This window comes from Oryx dammah, unplaced genomic scaffold (assembly GCF_014754425.2).
Source record: "Oryx dammah isolate SB20612 unplaced genomic scaffold, SCBI_Odam_1.1 HiC_scaffold_28, whole genome shotgun sequence".
NCBI lineage: Eukaryota > Metazoa > Chordata > Mammalia > Artiodactyla > Bovidae > Oryx > Oryx dammah.
Genome location: NW_024070212.1, coordinates 52,960,453 through 52,983,284, shown reverse-complemented (window position 1 = coordinate 52,983,284; position 22,832 = coordinate 52,960,453). Strand labels below are relative to the sequence as shown.

The window sequence follows — 22,832 nt, the reverse complement described above, 5'->3', positions numbered from 1 at the left end:
CTACAGAAGCTTCCTGATGGGAGAGACTGCCTGAGAGGGAAACTGGCTCTTTTTTTGATGGGCTGGGCCATGCTCAGCAAATCTTTAATCCAGTTTTCTGTTGATGGGTGGAGCTGTGTTCCCTCCCTGTTATTTGACCTGAGGCCAAACTACGGTGGGGGTAATGAAGATAATGGCGGCCTTCCAAAGGTCCCATACATGCACTGCTACACTCAGTGCCCCCAACCCTGCAGCAGGCCACCACCGACCCACGCCTCCAGCCGAGATTCTTGGACACTCACAGGCAAGTCTGGGTCAGTTTCTTGTGGGATCACTGCTTCTTTCTCCTGGGTCCTGGTGCACACAAATTTCTGTTTGTTCCCTCCAAGAGTCTGTTGCCCCAGCCCTGTGTAAGTTCTGGCAGCTCTATGGTGGGGTTTAATGGCCACCTCCTCCAAGAGGGTTTATGCCAAACCCAGGTCTACTGCACCAAGAGCCCCTGCCCCTGCAGCAGGCCACTGCTGACCCAAACCTCCTCAGGAGACACTCAAATACCATTCTGTCTCAGTCTCTGTGGGGTCTCTGTGTCCTGGTGTGCACAAGGTATATTTGAGCCTGCTGAGCATCTCTGGGGGGTATTAGGGTGGGCCCTAATCCAACACCAATGGCATCCAAATGAAAAGGGTAAACGTGGAGACAGAGTAGCACACAGGAAGAATGGCACCTGAAGGTGAAGGTAGAGGTCAGGGTGGTGCTTCTGTGAGTCAAGAAACACCAAAGACTGTCAGCAAATCACCAGAAGCTGGGAGACAAGCACGGGACAGATTCTTCCTCAGAGCCCTCAGAAGAAACCAACCTTGCCAACACCTTTATCCTGGACTTCTAGTGTCCTTAACCATTTGGTAATACATTTTTGTTGTTTAAGCTACTTAGTTTGTGCTAATTTGTTAAGGTAGCCTGAGGAAACAATTATAGTAGGGAAAATGTAAAAGATACCCAACAATGCCCAGAGATGTCAAGATTCAGCAGTGGGGGCAATGTTCACTGTCTGAGAGTTATTGTCCAGATTAGGTCCAATATTAGGAAAATAATATAAACCTGAAATACTATCAGGGATTAAACAGGATCCCCCGTTGTACAATGGAACATCTATAGGGCCTGTATCATTTCTGGACAGCTAACTTCATGAAGTGACTTCTGTTCCCAGGGAGATGAATGCCTGGTATACATATACTGAAATGTTATGTAATAAATGCAAAACTGCTGGTAAAAGCAGTATCTTTTGCTGTCAATGTAAAGCTGAAAAATTGCAGTTCTACAGAATCACCACTAGGTGCCACTCTTGGCAGAGATGAGAAAAAGCTCACTGTTCGTCTGTAAAATGTTTACTGTACCTGTCAGAACAGCTCTCACCAGGAACCCTGGTGCACTACTGGTGGGATTGTAAATTAGCACAGTCACCATGGAAAACTTTAGGAGGTTCTTTTAAAAATGAAAAATAGGACTACCATACCATATTCACATATGTGTGCATGGTTAGTCCCCAAAGTGTGTCTGACTCTTTGGGACCCCATGGACTAGCCTGCCAGGCTCCTCTCTCCATGGGATTTCCCAGGCAAGAATACTGGAGTGAGCTGCCACTTCCTCCTCCAGGAGATTTTCCCAACAGAGGGATCAAACCTGCATCTCTTATCACTGAGCCACTTGGGAAGCCCCAAATATGAAGCTGCAAGTCAAAGTAGTGGGTAGTAGTAGTAGTAGTTGTTACTGTCAAGCAATTTCACCTATGAGTATTTACCTGAAATAAACAAAAGCACTAATTTGAAAAGATATATGTACTCCAATGTTTACTGCATCATTACTTACCAATGGCCAAGATAAGTGTCCACTGATAGATAAACCTCATATATGCAGATGACACCACCCTTATGGCAGAAAGTGAAGAAGAACTAAAGAGCCTCTTGATGAAAGTGAAAGAGGAGAGTGAAAAAGTTGGCTTAAAGCTCAACATTCAGAAAAGTAAGGTCATGGCATCTGGTCCCATCACTTCATGGGAAATAGATGGGTAAAAAAGTGGAAACAGTGTCAGACTTTATTTTTGGGGGCTCCAAAATCACTGCAGATGGTGACTGAAGCCATGAAATTAAAAGACGCTTGCTCCTTGGAAGAAAAGTTATGACCAATCTAGACAGCATATTAAAAAGCAGAGACATTACTTCGCCAACAAAGGTCCATCTAATCAAGGCTATGGTTTTTCCAGTAGTCATGTATGGATGTGAGTTGGACTATAAAGAAAGCTGAGTGCCAGAGAACTGATGCTGTTGAACTATGGTGTTGGAGAAGACTCTTGAGAGTCCCTGGGACAGCAATGAGATGCAACCAGTCCATCCTAAAGGAAATCAATCCTAAATTCATTGGAAGGACTGATGCTGAAGCTGAAACTCCAATACTTTGGCCACCTGATGCAAAGAACTGACTCATCTGAAAAGACCCTGATGCTGGGAAAGACTGAAGTCAGGAGGGGAAGGGGATGACAGAGGATGAGATGGTTGGATGGCATCATGGACTCAATGGACATGAGTTTGAGTAAACTCCGGGAGTTGGTGATAGACAGGGAGGCCTCGCGTGCTGCAGTCCATGGTGTTGCAAAGAGTCAGGCATGACTGAACTGAACTGAACTGAACTAACTGATAGATAAATGGAAAACTAAGATGTGGTATGTGTGAATACACACATACACACACACACACACACACACACAAACAGTAGAATATACTCAGCAATAAAAAAATAAATAAAATCGTGTCATTTTTAACAACATGAGTGGATCTAGAGGGCATTATACTAAATGAGGGTTTTCCCTGGTGGTTCAGATGGTAAAAAATATGCCTACAAGACAGGAGATCTCGGTTCGATCCCTGGGTCAGGAAGATCTCTTGGAGAAGGGAATGGCAATCCCTTCCAGTATTCTAGCCTGGAAAATTCCACAGACAGAGTCCATGGGATCAGACAGAGAAAGACAAATACCTCACCTATATGTGGAATCTAAAAAAAAAAAAAAAAAAAAAAAAGAACAAAATAAAAAGTTCCACAGATACAAAGAACTCCCAGAAGGGAGAAGAGATAGGCGAAGGGGATGAATAGGAACAAACCTGCAGTAATCCAGTAAATAAATCATCAGGATGTCATGTACAACATAAGGAATATGGTCAATAACACTGTAATAATGTTGTATGGGGACAGATGGGTACTATACGTTGTTGTTGTGACCATTTCGCAATGTATACATGTAAAATCATAATTTAATATACTTGAAACTAACACAATAGTGTATGTCAAATACAGCTCAACTTAAAAAAAAAGTCTATTGCAATGGTACTGGAATAGGAAAGTTTGGAAAGAAGAAAAAAAACTTAACCCATTATCGTAAGACTCAAAGATGCTCAGGTCAACTGTATATTATTTGAGGGCCCTGACTGTAAGATCTGATGCATTTAGATGGGATAGGACTAATGTAGAAAAAAAAAAAAGGTGAGCTCAAAGTGTGAAATCAAGGTGGCTGATAACTATGACTCACAGGGTAGTCAAGTGTAAAACAGAAAGAATGCAAGAAAAAGCCAGAAACAGAAATAACAGAGTTAACGGATGGAGAGGTGAAGACAATAACCAGGCATGAGAAGCAGATGGATTCAAGTATTTTAAGGCTAGGCTGGACCAGAAAGGAAGCACCCATGTAATGCATACCGCTTAGTGTGATGCCAGGTTGCTGGGGTAGCCTAAACATCTATTATCTTTAAGATCTATGGGTTAGTTAGTTACGTACAGATGTGAGAGTTGGACCATAAGAAGGCTGAACACCTAAAAACTGATGGCTTTCAAACCATGATGCTGAAGAAGCCTCTTGAGAGTCCCTTGGACTCCAAGGAGATCGAACCAGTCAATTCTAAAGGAAATCAACCCTGAATACTCACTGGAAGGACTGATGCTGAAGCTGAAGCTCCAGTACTTGATTTGAAGAGCTGACTAATTGGAAAAACCCTGATGTGGGAAAGATTGAGGGCAAAAGGAGAAGAGGGAGACCGAGGGTGAGATGATTGGATGGCATCACCAACTCAATGGATGAGTTTGAGCAAACCGCAGGAGATAATGAAGGACAGGTAAGCCTGGCATGCTGCAATCCATGGGGTCACAGGAGTTAGACACAACTTAGCAACTAAACAACAACAACTACGTCATGTGGTGATGACACAGTATCATTTGCCTTCATTTCTTAGCACTTATACAACTTCCTCAGTGTCCTTTGTTTAAATACAGATCTGTTTTTAAAAGAAACTTTGTGTCTTTCCCTTTGGAAAGGTTAATTTATTGACACAGTACCAGTTTGACAGTCCACTAGACATTTGGTTGTTCCCCAATCTGATTTAAAAAAATAAAACAAAACCCAACAACAACAATAAATAAAATACTATGTTATGCTCTTTCCTAGCTTAGAAAATGAGAAGCAAACAAATACAGAGATGCCCCAAAACTATACAAATCAGATCTCTTAGTTGCAGAGACAGAAACTCAATCTGAACACTTTATGGGAAAAGCGAAATTTCTTAGAAGGTTCATGTCACCATGAGAAGGTAATTGGTGCAGCCAGACTCAAGGGTAACATTGAAACCAGAAACTTAACCTTCATCAGGGTTCCGCTTTACCACTTTTCCACACAATTTCAGCCCACTTTTCTCCACATGAAACAATACACATTTAGACTTCCCAATTTCATCACTGTAGACCGACTGAGAGCTTTCTCTGGTGCCAGTCTCAAAAATTCTAGGGAAAAGCACTGAGTGGCTTACCTTTGGCTAATGAATCATGGTATTTTTCCCTGCCTCCCTCCCATTTAAAAAGTACTATAATAAAATGCCTGTCAATACAATGATGATAAGATGAGAGAGAGAGCAGTGTGGAGGAAGATCATGACAGAAATGGGGATGCAGTCAAATGATAATGCCGTTTTTTTTTTTACATTCTTACAGCACAGACTGGAGAATGCCACTGCTGCTGCTACTGCTGCTGCTGCTAAGTCACTTCAGTCGTGTCCAACTCTGTGTGACCCCATAGACGGCAGCCCACCAAGCTCCCCCATCCCTGGGATTCTCCAGGCAAGAACACTGGAGTGGGTTGCCATTTCCTTCTCCAATGCAGGAAAGTGAAAAGTGAAAGGGAAGTCGCTCAGTCGTGTCCGACTCTTCGCGACCTCATGGACCACAGCTACCAGGCTCCTCTGTCCATGGGATTTTCCAGGCAAGAGTACTGAAGTGGGGTGCCATCGCCTTCTCCAAGAGGGGGGATGCCACTAGTTTGTTATAAAATCTCCAGAGACTCTCCTCAGTCCATGGAATGTACCTCACATTCCAACCTGGAATTCAAGACCCTATATGCAGAGTACATCATGAGAAATGCTGGGCTGGAGGAAGCACAAGGTGGAATCAAGATTGCCGGGAGAAATATCAATAACCTCAGATATGCAGATGACAACACCCTTATGACAGAAAGTGAAGAGGAACTAAAAAGCCTCTTGATGAAAGTGAAAGTGGAGAGTGAAAAAGTGGGCTTAAAGCTCAACATTCAGAAAATGAAGATCATGGCATCTGGTCCCATCACGTCATGGGAAATAGATGGGGAAACAGTGGAAACAGTGTCAGACTTTATTTTGGGGGGGGGGGCTCCAAAATCACTGCAGAATTTGCAGCCATGAAATTAAAAGATGCTTACTCCTTGGAAGAAAAGTGATAACCAACCTAGATAGCATATTCAAAAGCAGAGACATTACTTTGCCAACTAAGGTCCATCTAGTCAAGGCTACGGTTTTTCCTTTGGTCACGTATGGATGTGCGAGTTGGACTGCAAAGAAGGCAGAGTGCCAAAGAATTGATGCTTTTGAACTGTGGTGTTGGAGAAGACTCTTGAGAGTCCCTTGGACTGCAAGGAGATCCAACCAGTCCATTCTGAAGGAGATCAGCTCTGGGATTTCTTTGGAAGGACTGATGCTAAAGCTGAAACTCCAGTACTTTGGCCACCTCATGTGAAGAGGTGACTCATTGGAAAAGACTCTGATGATGGGAGGGGTTGGGGGCAGGAGGAGAAGGGGACAACAGAGGATGAGATGGCTGGATGGCATCACTGACTCGATGGATGTGAGTTTGAGTGAACTCCAGGAGTTGGTGATGGACAGGGAGGCCTGGCGTGCTGTAATTCATGGGGTCGCAAAGAGTCGGACATGACTGAGCGACTGAACTGAACTGAACTGAATCCCTTCCAGCCTTCTCTCCCCCTGCCCTGCTGTTTCATACAGTGATGCAAGAGCACAGGACCTGGTGTCACTATCTAATTATCTTCAGTGTGTTTCTTTTCACTTGCTTTCAATCAAGTTCTTTCCTCTTTTGGAGATGATCTACTCCATAATCCCCACTATGCTTGGCTCAAAAACGACCTTCCCAAAGACATCTGCATCCTAATCCTTGAAGTCTGTGAATGGTACCTTATAAGGTGATACATATCCTTATATCCTTGCAGATGTGATTCAATTAAGTATCTTGAGATGGGGAGACAATTTTGGATTATCCAGGTGGGCCCTAAATTTAATCACAGGTGTCCTTATAAGAGGAGGCAGAGGTAGATTATACACACACAGAGAAGGCCATGTAAAGATGAACAGAGACTTATCTGGAGATGCCGGCCATGAAGATTAGGGTGATGTGGCCATAAGACAAGGAGTTACAGCAGGTATCAGAAGCTGGAAGAGGCTAGGAATGGACTCTCTCTAGGGGGTTGGGGGACTGTAGTCCTGGTGGTAGCTTAATCTTGGCTCAGTGGATCCTGATCTTGGATTATGGAGCCTAGAACTGTGAGAGTAACTGTCACTGTAATACAATCAAGTTTGTGGTAACTGTTATACCTGACAAGACATACTTAAGATTGAACATCTAAGCAATGTGCTCAGATTCTAAGTAACCTTTCCTTCCTCTATTCTCCCTCTGACCTCTCTCCTCCTCGTCACAATTTCTATGGCACATGTGTAATGTCTGTTCTCAGGTTTTCTTTTAGAACCTGAACTGTGTCTCATGTGTTATCTTTCAGGTTGCCTAGAAAAAAAGTACACGTATATCTGTATATGTATCTATATATTTATATTCAAATCTTAGATTCTCAGTAAAATATATTTATTGAGTTATCAATAATTTTGCTTGGGCATATACAGTACAATGATTGAAGACACTGACAGTGTGACTAAAGAAAATTACCAAACCCTCCAAGGCTGCATATTCTTACCAGTAAATTGGAGAAAACAAAACAGTGCTAACAATATACAGTTGTTACAAGGATTAAATGAGATATCATGTAAAGCATATGGTGATCACTTAAAATGTTTATTATTATTACTTGACTTAAAAAATATATAAAATCTATTATGATATTATAGGAGATCAGATATGCCAACCCAACCCATGCTACTTTGACAGAAGGATCATTGTGAAATAAAGGAAATCGTGAAGACGCACACACAACAAAGTGTTTCCCTGCTGGCTCAGCAGTAAAGAATTCGACTGCAATTCAGGAGATGCGGGTTTGATTCTTGGGTAGGAGAGATCCCCTGGAGGAGGAAATGGCAACCCACTCCAGTATTCTTGCCTGGGAAATCCCATGAAGAGAGGAGCTTCGAGGGTTACAGTCCAAAGGGCCACAAAGAGTCTGAAGGGACTGAGCATGCACACAGAAGAACACATTTGCCCTCCCCCTTCCACCTGGGTGAACAGGACAATTCTTAATCACCAGAGATAATTGTAGACTCATCAGCTGAGACAGCACCAGACTCTACAAGACAAACCTCGTTAATACAACCCCTGTTTTCATTCCTACACTCTTTTTCCTTTGTCAAGTCCCTTCTCTACAAATCTACTGTTCTTTGTTAAGACGTTATTTATAAGCTCAATTTCTAATGACTCCTCTGAGGTACTAATCTCACTTGAGTTCTCCTGTGTGTATACACAACATGCATGATAAACAGTTTTTGTTTTACTCTTGTTTTAATCTTTCTTTTCAGTCTAATTCTTAGGGCCTCAGTCAGAAAACCTAGGATAGAGGAAAAAGTTGATTTTTCCCCTCCCCTATAATATCTTTCAGTAGGCTCAAATACCTCTTAAATAGTTGCCAGGTAAGTCATAAAATTAAAGTGTTTGCAACATGTTATTTTACAGAAGACTTTTATTTAGAGTACATAAATACACATTAAGAATGCACAATTCAATAAGAAAGCAAACAATCCAGTTGAGAAAGGGCAAAAATTCTGACAGTCACTTCACAAAAGGCATATGAAAGGCCAAAAGGCACATATAAAGATGCTCAACGTCATCAGTCATCAGGGAAATGCAAATTAAAACCATGATGAGCTTCCACTAGATACCCAACAAAATGGCTAAAATTATAGATACTGTATGTTGACAAGGATGTGAGGCAGCCAGAACTCTTGTACAACCCTGGAAGAAATGTGAAATGATACAACCACTTTGGAAAACTGCTTAACACTTACTTTAAAAAGGAATATAAATCTACCGCACAACCCAGTGATTCTACTGTTAGGTATTTAAACAAGAGAAATGAGAACCTATGTCCACACAATCACATGTACTCAATGTTCACAATAACTTTACTCAAAATAGCTAAAACCTGGAAATAATACAAAAGTCCATCAACAGGTGAATGAATGGTTAAACAAACAATACATCCATACAATAGGATTCTTTCTGCAATAAAAAAGAATGAGCTCAAAAAACAACAACATGGGTCACTTTAAAATCATCATGCATGTAAAAGAACCCATACACAAATGAGTATATAATACATGATCCACTTAGATAAAATAACAATTTTAAAAAAGCAAAATAATCTATGGTGACAAAGAGCAAATTAGCAGTGACAAATGAACTGTGAAGGAACATGAAGCATCTTTCAGGGGTGATGGAAATATTCTATATGCTGATGTGGCAGTGGTTTTATGGTATATACATTTAAAAATAATTATTGAGTTGTATACTCTATGGTTTACTGTGCCATTATAAAGCTGATTTTAGAAAGTTGACAGGGTAGTTTCTTAGAAAACTAAAGATACTCTTACCATACAATCTAGCAACCACTCTCCTTGGTATTTACCTAAAGGAGTTGAAAAATTAAGTCCATATAAAATCTTAAACATTGATGTTTATAGCATCTTTATTCATAATTTCTAAAACTTGGAAGCAACCAGGGTAGATGAATGGATCAGTTGTGGTACACCCAAATAATGGAATACTCTTCCATGCAAAAAAGAAATGAGCCATCATGCAAAGAAAAAGACAATGAGGAAAATGCATATTGCTAAGTGAAAGGAGCCAATTTGAAAAAGCCACATGTGTTATGATCACAAATGTATACATTTTGGAAAAGGCAAAATCAGACAGCAAAAGGATTAGTGGTTCAGAGAACTTAAGAGGGAAGGAGGGACAAACAGGTAGAAGACAGAGGATTTTTAGGGCAATGAAACTGTTCTGTGTCATACTGTAAAAATGGGATCATGTAATTACACATTTGCCAAAACACACAGAACGCACAACGCCAAGAGTGAACCCTAATGTAAATTACGGACTTTGGGTGAACATAATGTATCAAGGTAGTTTCAATGTTTGTAGCTAATACACCACTCAGGTGAGGGATGTTGACAGTAGTAGCGGAGGCTATGCATGTTTCGGGCCAGGGGATACACCAGAACTCTGTGCTGCTCAATTTTGATCTGAAGCTCTAAAGGCTTCCCTGGTGGCTCAGCTAGTAAAGAATCCACCTGCAATGTGGGAGACCTGGGTTCGATCCCTGGGTTGGGAAGATCCCCTGGAAAAGGTAACGGCTACCCACTCCAATATGCTGGCCGGGAGAATTCCATGGACTATATAGTCCATGGGGTTGCAAAGAGTCAGAAATGACTGAGCAACTTTCACTCACTTCACTATAATGCTCTAAAACATACAGGTTATTAAAATTTTTAAAAATTAAAAAAAAAAAAGCTGCCAGGATATTGTTAAACCATGTCCTCTTTTTCCCTTTGGACAAAATGCTGCCCAAGTAAGCAGACACTAACAGAATTATCTCACAGATATTAAATATTTTCTAAGATATGGCTCTCAATTTAAAGAAGCAGACAAATTACATTATTTTGCCACTAGATGGCATAGGAAAATAACAGAATGTTTCTATAATGGAAAAACTGAGTTTTTCCTCCTTTTCCTTTCCTTTGGCATATATCTATACAAAATATTGATATTCTCTTGTATAACTTCAATGTCATCATCACACTAACAGTAATTCCTTAATATCATCTAATACCCAATCCACCATCATATTTCTCTAATGTCTTTAAAAATATCTCTTTACATTTCTGTTGATTGGATCAAGTCCCTAAACAAGGTCCATACATCATTCTGGTGGTTGTGCTTTTTAATGTTCATATCAGAGCTGCTGCTGCTAAGTCACTTCAGTCTTGTCCAACTCTGTGCGACCCCGTATACGGCAGCCCACTAGGCTCTGCCGTCCCTGGGCAAGAACACTGGGGTGGGTTGCCATTTCCTTCTCCAATGCATGAAAATGAAAACTGAAAGTGAATTCGCTCAGTCGTGTCCGACTCATAGCGACCCCATGGACTGCAGCCCACCAGGCTCCTCCATCCATGGGATTTTTCAGGCAAGAGTACTGGAGTGGGGTGCCATTGCCTTCTCCGCATCTCAGAGCAGTCCCTCTGAAATACTACCCACCCCCACTTTTTCCCCATGCTACTGACTTGTTGAAGAAACTAAGTTAGGAATCAAACCTGTGGATACAACCCACATCTTGGGTTTGTTTGCTTTTCCAATTCGTCATATAATCTGGTCCTCAATCCACTGTATTTCCTACAATTGAAGTCATGGGGCCTGCACTTAGTCACTAGTTACATCGTTTCTTGAGCAGATGGAGCCAGACGTTTAGAATGCATGCCAGAGCTAGAAAGGGGTAAATGTGGTATTTTGACCTTGGGCAAGATACTAAACCTATTTAAGCCTCCATATGTAAAACGGATTATAGCAAATCATAACGTGAAGAATTTTGTAAATATAAAGTGAAATAATAAGGGGACTGGATCAAGATGACATGAAGCTCAACTCCCCTAACAAATACATCAAAAATACATCCACACGTGGGACATTCTCATGGAAGACTAACTGGAAACTGACAAAACAACACCTATACAACCAAAGCTGTAAGAAAGATTCCCATCTCATGGGGCAGGATGGAAAAAAAGCTTAGGGTTGGGAGCTCTGCGACAGTGAGGGATCTGAACAATCTGAGAGAACTTTTACCCAGCGGAGCAAGCATGTTGAATCACAGACTGGGTGTCCCAGTCTCAAGATCTTACATGGAGGAGACAAGCCCCTGGCTACAGGGAGAATTGTTGAAACAGACAGAAGAGCTGGAGAAGCCTAGACTCTACCCATGAAGAGTATATGGTGGCGACCTGCCAATAAGCAGGGCAGAGAGACTTCTGCACTGGTGGCTGCTGTCTCCCGACATTTGCTAAACCAAGCAGGAAGAAGACCTCAGCCCCATCCACTCCACATCAGAGCCTAGCACTGGATATGGGATAGATAGGTCCCGGGAGAAGACTTTACTTAGGGACACAGATGGCGTAGGGGCTGGGGCATGGTCCAACTGGAACGGTGGCCCTTGTTAGCACTTACTCTTGCAGCACCTGGGAATCTATGTAACCAGCATGATGGGGTCCCTTTCCTAGCCACGTGAGTACACCAGCCCTGCCCACCATACCAGAACTCAGCACTGGATGTGGGGCAGACAGGTCCCAGGAGAAGACTGCCACAGAGGCAGCCCAGGTCTCTGGTGGCAGCATTGTCACTTCATTTCCTACAGCCACAATGCATTGACCCCAGGCCCAGTCAAGTGAGTGCCTGGCTTGTCCACTCCATGCCACAGCCTTGCACGAGATCAGTGATGATCACAAGGGGGAATGGACACTGCAGCCACAGATACCTATGCAGGAGGCCCACCAGACTTCTCTGAGTACACAGAAGGCCTCACTTTCTCCAGCAACCCCCTCCTTTAGGGCAGGGCACATACAAGGGAGTGGAGTCTGACTGAGCCCAAACCTCAGGGCTTCTACTCCAACAACTAGGGAGCAGACCCTGCCCCTGACAGGGTGGCAAAGCTGCAGAGCAACAGGAAGTCCTGTGTCACACACTGCACAGGCTTTAGATCCAACATCAACCACAATCCCTAACAAGGAGATAGAGGCCAGCACATCTGGAGGAGAGACCTGATATCCATATCAAAACCAGCCCCTGCACCAAAGACAGTCTACACAGGGTTGCTCCAACATGAAAACACCCCTACAGGACCACAACAGATAACCGTTTCAGTTCACAGAGACAGAGAAAGTTCAGTAAAATGAAAAGGTAGAGAAAATTCTCCCAGTTAAAAGAGGAAGAGAATTCCTTGAAAGAATAAATAATGAAACAGATAATTTTACGTGTGTTCTCAATTAGTCACGTCTGACTCTTTGCAATCCCATGGACTGTAGCTCATCAGTGGCTCTGTCCACAGAATTTTCAGTTGCCAGTTCCTATCCTGGAGATCTTTGCTGTCAATCAAACCTGTGTCTCTTGTATCTCTGGCATTGACAGGCAGAGTCTTTATCACTGGGCCACCTGGGAAGCCTGATAGTCGGTCTACCAGACACCGAATTCAAAGAGTTAGTAATAAGAATGCTAACTGAATTAAGAAAGAGAATTGGTCTAAACACAGATTATTTCAACAAAGAACAATAGAACCTATAAAGAAGACCCAATCAAAAATAGGTAATTGAATTTCTGAGATAAAAAGCACTCTGGAAGCAATGAATAGCTGTCTTACAGCTATTTTACATAGAAGAAATGATCTGGAAGATAGAATAAGTCACCCAATCAAACAACAAACAGAAAAATAAAAAATAAAAAAAAGAAAGCAACATACAAGATTAATAAAATATAAAGTGTGCCAACCTTTGTATAACAGGAGTTCTAGAAGGTGAAGAAAGACAGAAGGGGATTAAAATGTATTATAAGGAAGTATGGCAGAAAAATTTCCAACCCTAAAGAAGGAAACATATCCAGGTACAGGAAGCACAGAGAGTCCCCACCAAGTTGAACCTAGACAGACACACAGTAAGACAGATAATTAAAATGGCAAAAGTGAAAGAGAATCAAAAGGCAGCAAGGGAAAAACAAAGAATCATGTACAAGGGAACACCTATAAGATTATCAACAGGTAGTTCAGTTCAGTTGCTCAGTTGTGTCTGACTCTTTGCAACCCGTGGACTGTTGCACGCCAGGCTTCCCTGTCCATCACCAATTACCAGAGCTTGCTCAAACTCATGTCCATCAACAGGCAGAGAACCCAAATAAAACACAAAATCAAAGACAGGAAATCTCAATACCACAGAGATTAAAAAAAAAAATCAAAAGAGATTACTATGAATGGTTATATGCCAACAAATTGGACAACTTAGAAAAAATGGACAAATTTCTAGACCCATATGGCTTGCCAAGACTGAGTCAAAAAGAATTTAACCAGACCAGTCACTAGAAGTGAAACAGAATCTGTAATAAACAAAATTCCCTTTGATCCCTGGTGGCTCAGTGGTAGAGAATCCACCTGTCAATGCAGGATACAAGGATTCTATCTCTGTTCTGGGAAGATCCCACATGCTGCAGAACAACTAAGTCCATGTGCCACAACTACTGAGCCTGTGCTCCAGAGCTCAGGAACCACAACTACTGAAGTCTGGGTGCTCTAGAGTCTACGCTCTGAAACAAGAGAAGCCACCACAATGAGAAGCCGTTGAATCACAACTAGAAAGTAGCCCCTGCTCACTGCAACGAGAGCAAAACTGCATGTAGCCATAAAGACCCAGCACAGCCAAAAATAAATTACATTAAAAAGGAAAAAGAGCTCCCCTCAAACAAGTCTAGGAACTGATGGCTTCAGGGGGAAATTCTACCAATCAAATAAAGAACTTACTCTTTTCAAAGTATTCAAAAAAAAAAAAAAAAAAAAAAAGGAAGGAAGAGGGAAAACTCCCAAGTTTACTCTACAATGCCACCATTACTCTGATACCAAAACCAGACAGTCTCTAACAAAAAGAAAATTATTACAGGCCAGTATCCTTGATGAATACAGAGGCAAAAATCCTCAACAAAATACTAGCAAACAGAATCCAATAATACATAAAAAGGATCACACACCATGATCAAGTTGGATTTATTCCAGTGTTACATGGATAATTCAACATATACAAATTAATGTGATACATCATTTCAACAAAAGGAAATACAGAAACTACATGTATTCTCAATAGCTGCAGAAAACCATTTGACAAAACACAACATGCATTCATGATAAACACTCTTCTTAAAGTGGGTATAAGGGGACATATCTCAACATAATACAGGTCATTTATGACAAACCAATGTAATATTCAACACTGAAAAGCTGAAAGCATTCCTGCTAAATTCAGGAACAAGACAAGGATGCCCACTCTCACTGCTTTTATTTAACATAGTATTTAAAGTCATAGACACAGCAGTCAGACAAGAAAAATAAAAAATTGGAAGGGAAGAGGTCAATTTGTCAATAGTTGTAGATGACATGATACTCTGTAACAGAGAGCCCTAAAGTCTCCACACAAAACCTAGCAGAACTAATAAAAGAATTCAGCAAAGTTGCAGCATACAAGATTAATACACAGAAATCTGTTGCTCTTTTAGTCACTAATAATGAAATATCAGAAAGCAAAAATAAAAAACTCCCATTAAAAATCACATAAAACCCATAAAGACCTAATAAGAAACTTACCAAGGAGGTGGAGACTTGAAATTGAAGATGATTTAATTAAATGAAAAGATATCTTGAGCTCTTGGAATAGAACAATTAATATTCTTAAAGTGGCCATAGTACCCAAAGCAATCTCCAGAATTTCTAACAAAATACACATGACATTTTTCATAGAACTAGAACAAATAATCTCAAATTTACATGAGACCACAAAAGCTCCAGAATTGACAACACAAGCTAGAGAGAAAAGCTGAAGGTATAACCCTGCTAACTTCAGACTGTACTAGAAAGCTACAGTAAGCAAAACAGTGTGGTGTTGATACAAAAACAGATACACAGGTTAAAGGAAGAAACTAGAGAGTCCAGAAATAACCCACTCAGCTTTGGTCAGCTAATCTACATAAAGGAGACCAGATCATACATGGAGAAAAGACAATCTCTTCAATAAGTGGTGCTGGGAAAACTGGACAGCCACATGTAAAATAATGAGATTAAAATATTCTCTCATACCATATACAAAACAAATGCAAAATGGCTTAAAGACCTAAATGTAAGACATGATACCATACAATACTCAGAAGAGAACATACGTAAAACAGTCTTTGACGTAAGTCAGAGCAATATTTTCTTAATCTCTCAAAGCAAAAGAAATAAAGGAAACAATTAACAAATGGGACCTAATCAAAATTAAAGTTTTTGCACAGCAACGGAAACCATTAATGAAATGAAAAGACAGCCTACAGAATGGGAAAAAATACTTGCAAATGATGCAACCAACAAGCAGTCAACACCTAAAATATACAACTAGCTCACAGAACTCGAAAAAAAACAAAAACCCAATCAAAAAATGAGCAAAAGACCTGAATAGATATTTTTCCAAAAAAGACATATAGAGAGATGGCTACTAGGCACATAAAAAGATGCTCAACATCACTAGCTAACAGAAACATGTAAAACAAAGCACAATGAGCTATCAACTCATAGTGATCAGAAGGGCTATTATCAAAAAAGTCAATGCAGGATACAGGATGTTTGGGGCTGGTGCACTGGGATGACCCAGAGAGATGGTATGGGGAGGGAGGTGGGAGGGGGGTTAAGGATTGTGAGCTCGTGTGCACCCGTGGCAGATTCATGCTGATATATGGCAGGACCAATACAGTATTGTAAAGTAAAATAAAGTGAAATAAAAACAAGAAAAGAAAAAAATAAAATAAATTGCTGTTTGCTATTCTTAAAAAATAGTCTATAAATAATAAATGTGTAGAAAAAGGAATCTTTGTACCCTGCTGGTAGAAATATAAATAGGTACAGCCAGTATGGAAAACAGTGTGGAGGTTCCTTAAAAATTAAAAATAAAATTACCATATGATCCAGCAATTCCACTCCTGGGTATATATCTGGGTGTATGTGGGGGGGGGGGGAGGGGCGGGCGGGAAACACCTCTAATTCAAAAGGATGTATGCTCCTCAATGTTCATAGTATCACTATTTATAAAAGCCAAGACATGAATGGCAACCAAGCACCATCAACAGATGACTGGCTTAAGAAGATGTGGTATAAATACAGAGGAATATAACTCTCTATAAAAAAGAATGAAATACCAACATTTGCAGCAATGTGGATGGACCTAAAGAATATTATGCTTAGTAAAGTAAATCAGACAGAGAAAACAAATACTATATGATAGCACTTATATGTGGAATCTAAAAACTAATTAATCTAAAAACAAACTTGTGGTTACCAAAGCAGGTGGGGAGAAATGAGGAGTGTGTGATTAAGAGAGAAACCACTATACAGAAAATAGTTAAGCAATAAGGATTTGCTGTATAGCACAGGGAATTATACCCAATTATCTCATAATAATCTATAATGGAATAAAACCTGTTTAAAAAAAAAAACTGAATCACTATGCTGTATACCTGAAACTAACACAATACTGTAAATCAACTATACTTCAATTGAAAAAAATAAATAAATAAATTGAGATAATGAATAAAATGCCCTGCACTATGCCTGACAAGGCTATGGTTTTTTCAGTAGTCATGTATAGATGTGAGAGTTGGACTATAAAGAAAGCTGAGTGGTGAAGAACTGATGCTTTTGAACTGTGGTGGTGGGGAAGACTCTTGAGAGTCCCTTGGACTGCAAGGAGATCCAACCAGTCCATCCTAAAGGAGATCAATCCTGGGTGTTCATTGGAAGGACTGATGTTGAAGCTGAAACTCCAATACTTTGGACACCTGATGCGAAGAGCTGACTCACTGGAAAAAGACCCTGATGCTGGGAAAGATTGAAGGTGGGAGGAGAAGGCGACAACAGAGGATAAGATGGTTGGATGGCATCACCGACTCGAGTTTGGGTAAACTCCCGGAGTTGGTGATGGACAGGGAAGCCTGGCGTGCTGCAGTCCACAAAGTCGCAAAGAGTCAGACACGACTGAGCGACTAAACTGAACTGATGCCTGACATATAGACAGGCAAGCAGCTATCCAGTGAAAGTCAGTTCTGGCTAATGACAAGAGATCATTTCAGCTTATATAACATAAATACTCATTTTAATAAAATAATTACAAAATAGCCATGAAAAATTGTCTTTTTCAAATACTGCAGAATATGTGCAATTTTATTTCTATAAGTGATTAAGCAATACCTACAGCAGAAGTAGAGAGTCCAAGGATTTTCGAAGCCCAAACTGTCTTCAGGAATTTAGGTCTACAGCTAAGGGTGCAGAGTCTCCCCCAGGCCAAAAACATGCTACGGAATAAAAGACAAAAATTTAAAGGGAGTAAATGTATACTTATACCACTAACAAACACAGCTACCCAACAGACCACAACCTGGTATAAAATAGAAATTAACTTTTTCTATAGCTGAGTTTTCTTTCTATGATATCATCTCTCATCATGAGAAATGTTCTAATTATTCCAATAAAACACTTCCTTATACAAATTTATATATGTGTCATTTTAAACTAGATCTGTAAGGATATGATGAATTTTAAAAATAAACTCCTACTTTAGTCTAGAGCATTAAACTACAGGAAGTAAAAGTTCCATTTCTAGCAGCCATTAAAATCTAGAATGTTTCAATCTAAGAACTACTGCAACTCAGAATTATCTGGAGAAGTCACTAGTAAAAGTACAATTCGTAACAGTAAATTAATGTTGTTAAAAGCAGGTTATTTAGAAAGCTGTTTGAAAAGGACTATAGTAGATCCTTGAGAAATAAAAAGATTATATGAATGAATCTTCCCTTATTTATTCAGATGGTACTTCCCTCAACAATTCTATAATTAGCAAGCCCCATTAAGAAATTCCAGCTACCTAGCAGGTATGCATTCTGAATTACTTCTCTACCTGATTCTGAATTATTTCTCTACCTATAAGGAAATTATTATCACCATGGATCAATAGAAGGTGATCAAAGCAAAATGGACTTCTCTTATCATACTGCCACTTACAAGTGAAAGAATTCAGGGCAGTAGAAACTTCCCATAAGTTTTACTCCAACAATATTCTATCAGTGGAGGGTATTTCCTTTATATCTAATAATCAAGCTTTTTTTTTTTTTTTTAAAAAAAGACATACTTAATGGATTCAAACCAACTACTGAAACTAATTATGAATCTCCTTAATTTACCAAACTTTGAAGGCTACAGAAAGCTTTAGATGTGAAAATTAACATATTTGATGTTTCTAAAAAGGTAATATAGAAAATCCTGACCTTGTCAACAAAATCTCAGCTTAAATGACAGCCTCTTAGCCATTCTACACCACATGAGCCTAGGTTAACTCTGCAAAGCACTTTGTTTGGCTGACAACTCACTCATTTGGTAATTTAATGTAAGTGCCCTGAGTAGGGGCCTGGTGTGTTTCGTTCACTTCTCTGGTACACAGGAGGCATATTATAAATAAATGTGTCAAATGAATAAATACATAAAATCACCTTATAAATTAATGATTTAAGTGAACTAGTTATAATGAGTCCTTTTATAAAATAGTGATTCCTTTGTAAATAACGACTTCTTATGTTTCTTTCAAGTCAAAAAAGAAAGAAAAGTGAAGTCGCTCAGTCGTGTCCAACTCTTTAGGATTCCATGGACTGTAGCCTACCAGACTCCTCCATCCATGGGATTTTCCAGGCAAGAGTACTGGAGTGGGTTGCAATTTCCTTCTCAGGGGAACTTTGCTGACCCAGGGGTCAAACCCGGGTCTCCCACATTGCAGGCAGACGCTTTACCCTCTGAGCCACCAGGGAAGTCTCTTTCAAGTCAAAGTTTTCTTAAATCAAGAAATGCCTATTCTAGGGGTAGGGGTGGGGGTGGGGGTGGTGGGGAGAGAGACATTCTTAGAGTTAAAGCTGAGAGAATTCTGTATAAACATACCTAGTTAAAATAATTCTTATCTTCCTTTAAATTGCTCCATATTTTTTGGTTACTTTTCCACAATGGTCTCTCTTTGTTCAACCTGCCTTAAAAGCATTTGGTTTTGCCACTTCTTTGGGTCTTCATTTGCTCACAAAAGTGTCTGTGTCACATAGAACTTAAACTAAATGTGTGCTTTTCTCCTGTTAATCTGTCTTATGTCAATTTAATTCTCGGCCTCAGTCAAAAGCCATTAAGAGAATAAGCAATATTTCTCTCCCATAGTAAAAAATGATTGTTTTAATTTTTCCAACACTCCTCTAACAGATAACCCTCTTTAGTCTAAGCAGATGACCATGTTTTCTATCAGAGAGAAAACAGAAGCCATCAGATGGGAATTTTTTCAACTTGCCCACCTCTAAAAAAACTAAACTGAAAAAATTCTTTTTCTTCCTATGATAATAAAGTGATCCTGCTACAAAAGAACAGTCTCTCCTCCCATGACTTGGATGCTATTTCTCTCCCTTGCTCCATTGATTATTACCATTCTCTTCTATATATTCGTCTTTCCTAGTTAAAAAGATATAATTTTATTGACTGTCCCTTTTCCCGAATCTATACTTCTTAGCCCAGGGCAATCTAATGTTTGTACTGATTACTCCACAGAGGCAGCTCTGGCCCAAGTTAATTTTGACCTTCATATTGTTAAATTCAGTGGACATTGTGACATTCTTACTTTTCTTGAGTTCTCTGCAGCTTTATATCTGCTGGTTAAGCCCTATCTCCTCCCAGAAACACCATGTTCCCTTGGCTTTTGACACACTACAATCTCTCATTTTCCTCCCTCAAGGACGAAATTCCTCAGTGCCCAGATACAGGCCTGATTTTCTTCTCATTCATTACTCTCACTAGGTAATTTCATTATAGAAGGAATCATGGGAGCATCAGTGAAAAATTGGCTCCAAAGAAATCTAAGCAGGCTAACAGAGACATATTCAGAATCTCTAAGACTTACTTCTTTTGTACTTTTTGAGCAGCACTTTAAAGCAATTAACTTTCCCTATGCATATTCACTAATAAAAACACCTGAGGTATCACTGAAAAGTTGGAAAAAATAAAAAGGTTATTTTTAAAAATAAAAAATTAAAAGCCATATGGCTTTTAAACATTTCACTGTTTTTTTCTCACTTATACATAAAAACGATGCTCTGTGAAGAAAATCAGGAAATTGTGAATCAGTGTCATCTAGTAAACATGAGTACGGCGTATTATACATAAGATAAATTCCACTGTAATGTAGGCATGATCAATAGAAATTTTAATTATTTATTATCTTTGGTGTAGACTGTTTAAAATGAAGATACTGAAGGTATGTGTGGTGCATCTGCAAGTGACCTGAAGTTGAGAAGGCTGATGAATTGTTACAGAATCCAGAGCCAAAAGGAGAGTAAAGCAATCCAAATGAATGGTAAAAAGTTTGAAGCTCGGGGCTTAAAATACAAACGATGAATTTGTAACCACTTTACATACTGGTGAGGAGAGACAGGAAGAGATGCAGTGAACTTCGCAAGTCCAGAATGTTCAGGTTAACTGCAAGCTCAAGGAAGATTAATGTATGCCTGCCAAAAGAGCTAGTGCTAATTAATGTACAAAACAGATTAAGAGTCTGATCAAAAGTTTATTTCCACTTCTTGCTCTGCCTGTTAGTCCACTTCTATAATGTTTCTAAGGCTTACTGATACAACAGAGGGAAAGTAGGAGGTGAGTGAATAAGGTACTGGCCGGGAAAGTACAGTGGGAATAATAAACCTCAAAGCCTGAACCAAGAATGGAAAAATCAGCCATACAGAGCAGGTATAAGACAGGAGACATGAGCCTGAAATTGTTGAAAAGCTGTTTTGTCAAAACGGAATTCTAGTAATTATAAACTTCTGCAGAGGGCAGTAATATGGTGCTTGGTTTAAGTTGGCAGGAGTTCGGTTGTGGGCCCACGTGAGTTAGTAACGGTGGGTGTGTAGCCGGGTGTGGAAGGAGCCTGCTGCCCGGCTCAGGTAGAGGTGGAGGAGACGCGCGCCGGCAAGACCGTACTCGGCAGGGGGCTCCAAAAGCACCAGATTGGACCGCTTTTATCTTATCTAAAAACCATGGGTTCCACTAGAGTCATATGTGGTAAGTTAGCAGCCTGTGTTTCCTTTTTTATTGAGAATCTCGGTTACGGATCAACTGGAGTCGGTATCAGCTTCCTAAACCGTTTACAAAACATCCAAATTGCAAAATCAAGCGCAAAAAGGGCAAACAAGGACGGAGTCCCGGGGTCCCACTCTAGAAGGCCAGCACTTCGGTGCCATTCCCTCTCCGTAGCCAACTCTGAAACTCCAGCGCTGGCCCTTTGCTACCGGGCCCGCAGTCCACCGAAGCCCGGAGTCAAGGGCCCAACTCCGAGCTCCCGCCCCAGCTCGGGAAGGCGAGTCCGAATCCTGAAGGAAATCCAACCCCTGCTCTACCTCCAACCTCACCAGTCGCGCGGCCCCGCAGCGCACCCTAACCGGTATCCCGCCTCATCTCGCTCCCCGTGGCTCTGAGCCAAAACGGCAACCATCACCCCCTGAGTACCCTTCTAGCGCCACACTGACCTTTCTCGCGCGAACACCTCGCTTCCCGGAGCTCAAGTCCCGCGAGGACTCAAGAGCCTGATGGGGCGGGATTCGGGCTTAGGGGCGGAGCCTGAACAGAGATTGACTGGAGTCGCGGACTGGATGCAATTGAGTAGGGGCGGGGGTGAAGAAGTGGACGGTGAAAGGTCAGAGGAGAGTAAGCCGGCAAGATGGAGCTTCGCTGCGATGTGATCAGGATTGTCTGTGGGGCTTGGATTCGGACGCGATTTGCTATGCGGACAGCCGGGATTGGGGACGGGACCAGGCAGGTGGAGACACGGAGCCAGATCTGAGCTGCTGAATAGAGGCGGGTCTGGTTAAGGGTTGGGATGGGGCGGGGGAGTGGGGGGGGTTGTCTAAGGCCGGGATTGGGTATGTAATTTAGGTCCACAGCTCTAATTGGATGTATGTGACCCGGTTTGGGGCGGATTCTAGGGAAGGGTTGATTTGGAAGAAAGGGCGAGAGGTGGGGCCACAGGACTTATTTGAGGGGAGGGCTGTAGTTAGAATGGTATTGAGTGAGTGAAGTGAGTGAAGTCACTCAGTCGTTTCCGACTCTTTGTGACCCCATGGACGGTAGCCTACCAGGCTCCTCTTTCCATAGGATTTTCCGGGCAAGAGTACTGGAGTGGGTTGCCATTTCCTTCTCCAGAAGATCTTCCCAACCCAGGGATGGAACCCAGGTCTCCCACATTGTAGGCAGATGCTTTACCATCTGAGCCACCAGGGAAGAGCCCAGAATGGTATTAGAAGGTGCCAGAGAAGGCAAGGCTAAGGAGTGTGCAAAAGGGTTTGTACGTGTATTTATCACCTGTGGTGGTGGTGGTGGTGGTGGGTGGGTGGCTGGGGGGTGGTTTGAACAAAAAAGCACAAAGGAACTTTACCTTCCTGAACAGTAAAATGAGT

At 41.0% G+C, this 22,832-nt stretch overlaps 1 protein-coding gene across 4 annotated transcripts in view; it reads right to left on the bottom strand.

Annotated features, from left to right (window-relative positions):
• KYAT3 (kynurenine aminotransferase 3) overlaps positions 1-22,217 on the bottom strand; it is a 67,657-nt gene extending 45,440 nt beyond the window's left edge. For 2 of the 4 annotated variants that reach the window (XR_005719509.1, XM_040232382.1), the window contains exons 1-2: positions 21,906-22,217; positions 17,564-17,663 (exon numbers count right to left, since the gene is read on the bottom strand). Coding sequence is in view for 2 of the 4 variants with exons in the window: in XM_040232382.1 (XP_040088316.1) it covers positions 17,564-17,662 (99 nt within the window). In the remaining 2 variants the exon portion in view is untranslated. Of the gene's footprint in view, positions 1-9,142; positions 9,163-17,563; positions 17,664-21,905 lie in introns of those variants that run through there. The other 2 variants (XM_040232384.1, XM_040232383.1) reach the window with 2 other exon arrangements.
• Between the last annotated feature and the right edge of the window lie 615 nt (positions 22,218-22,832).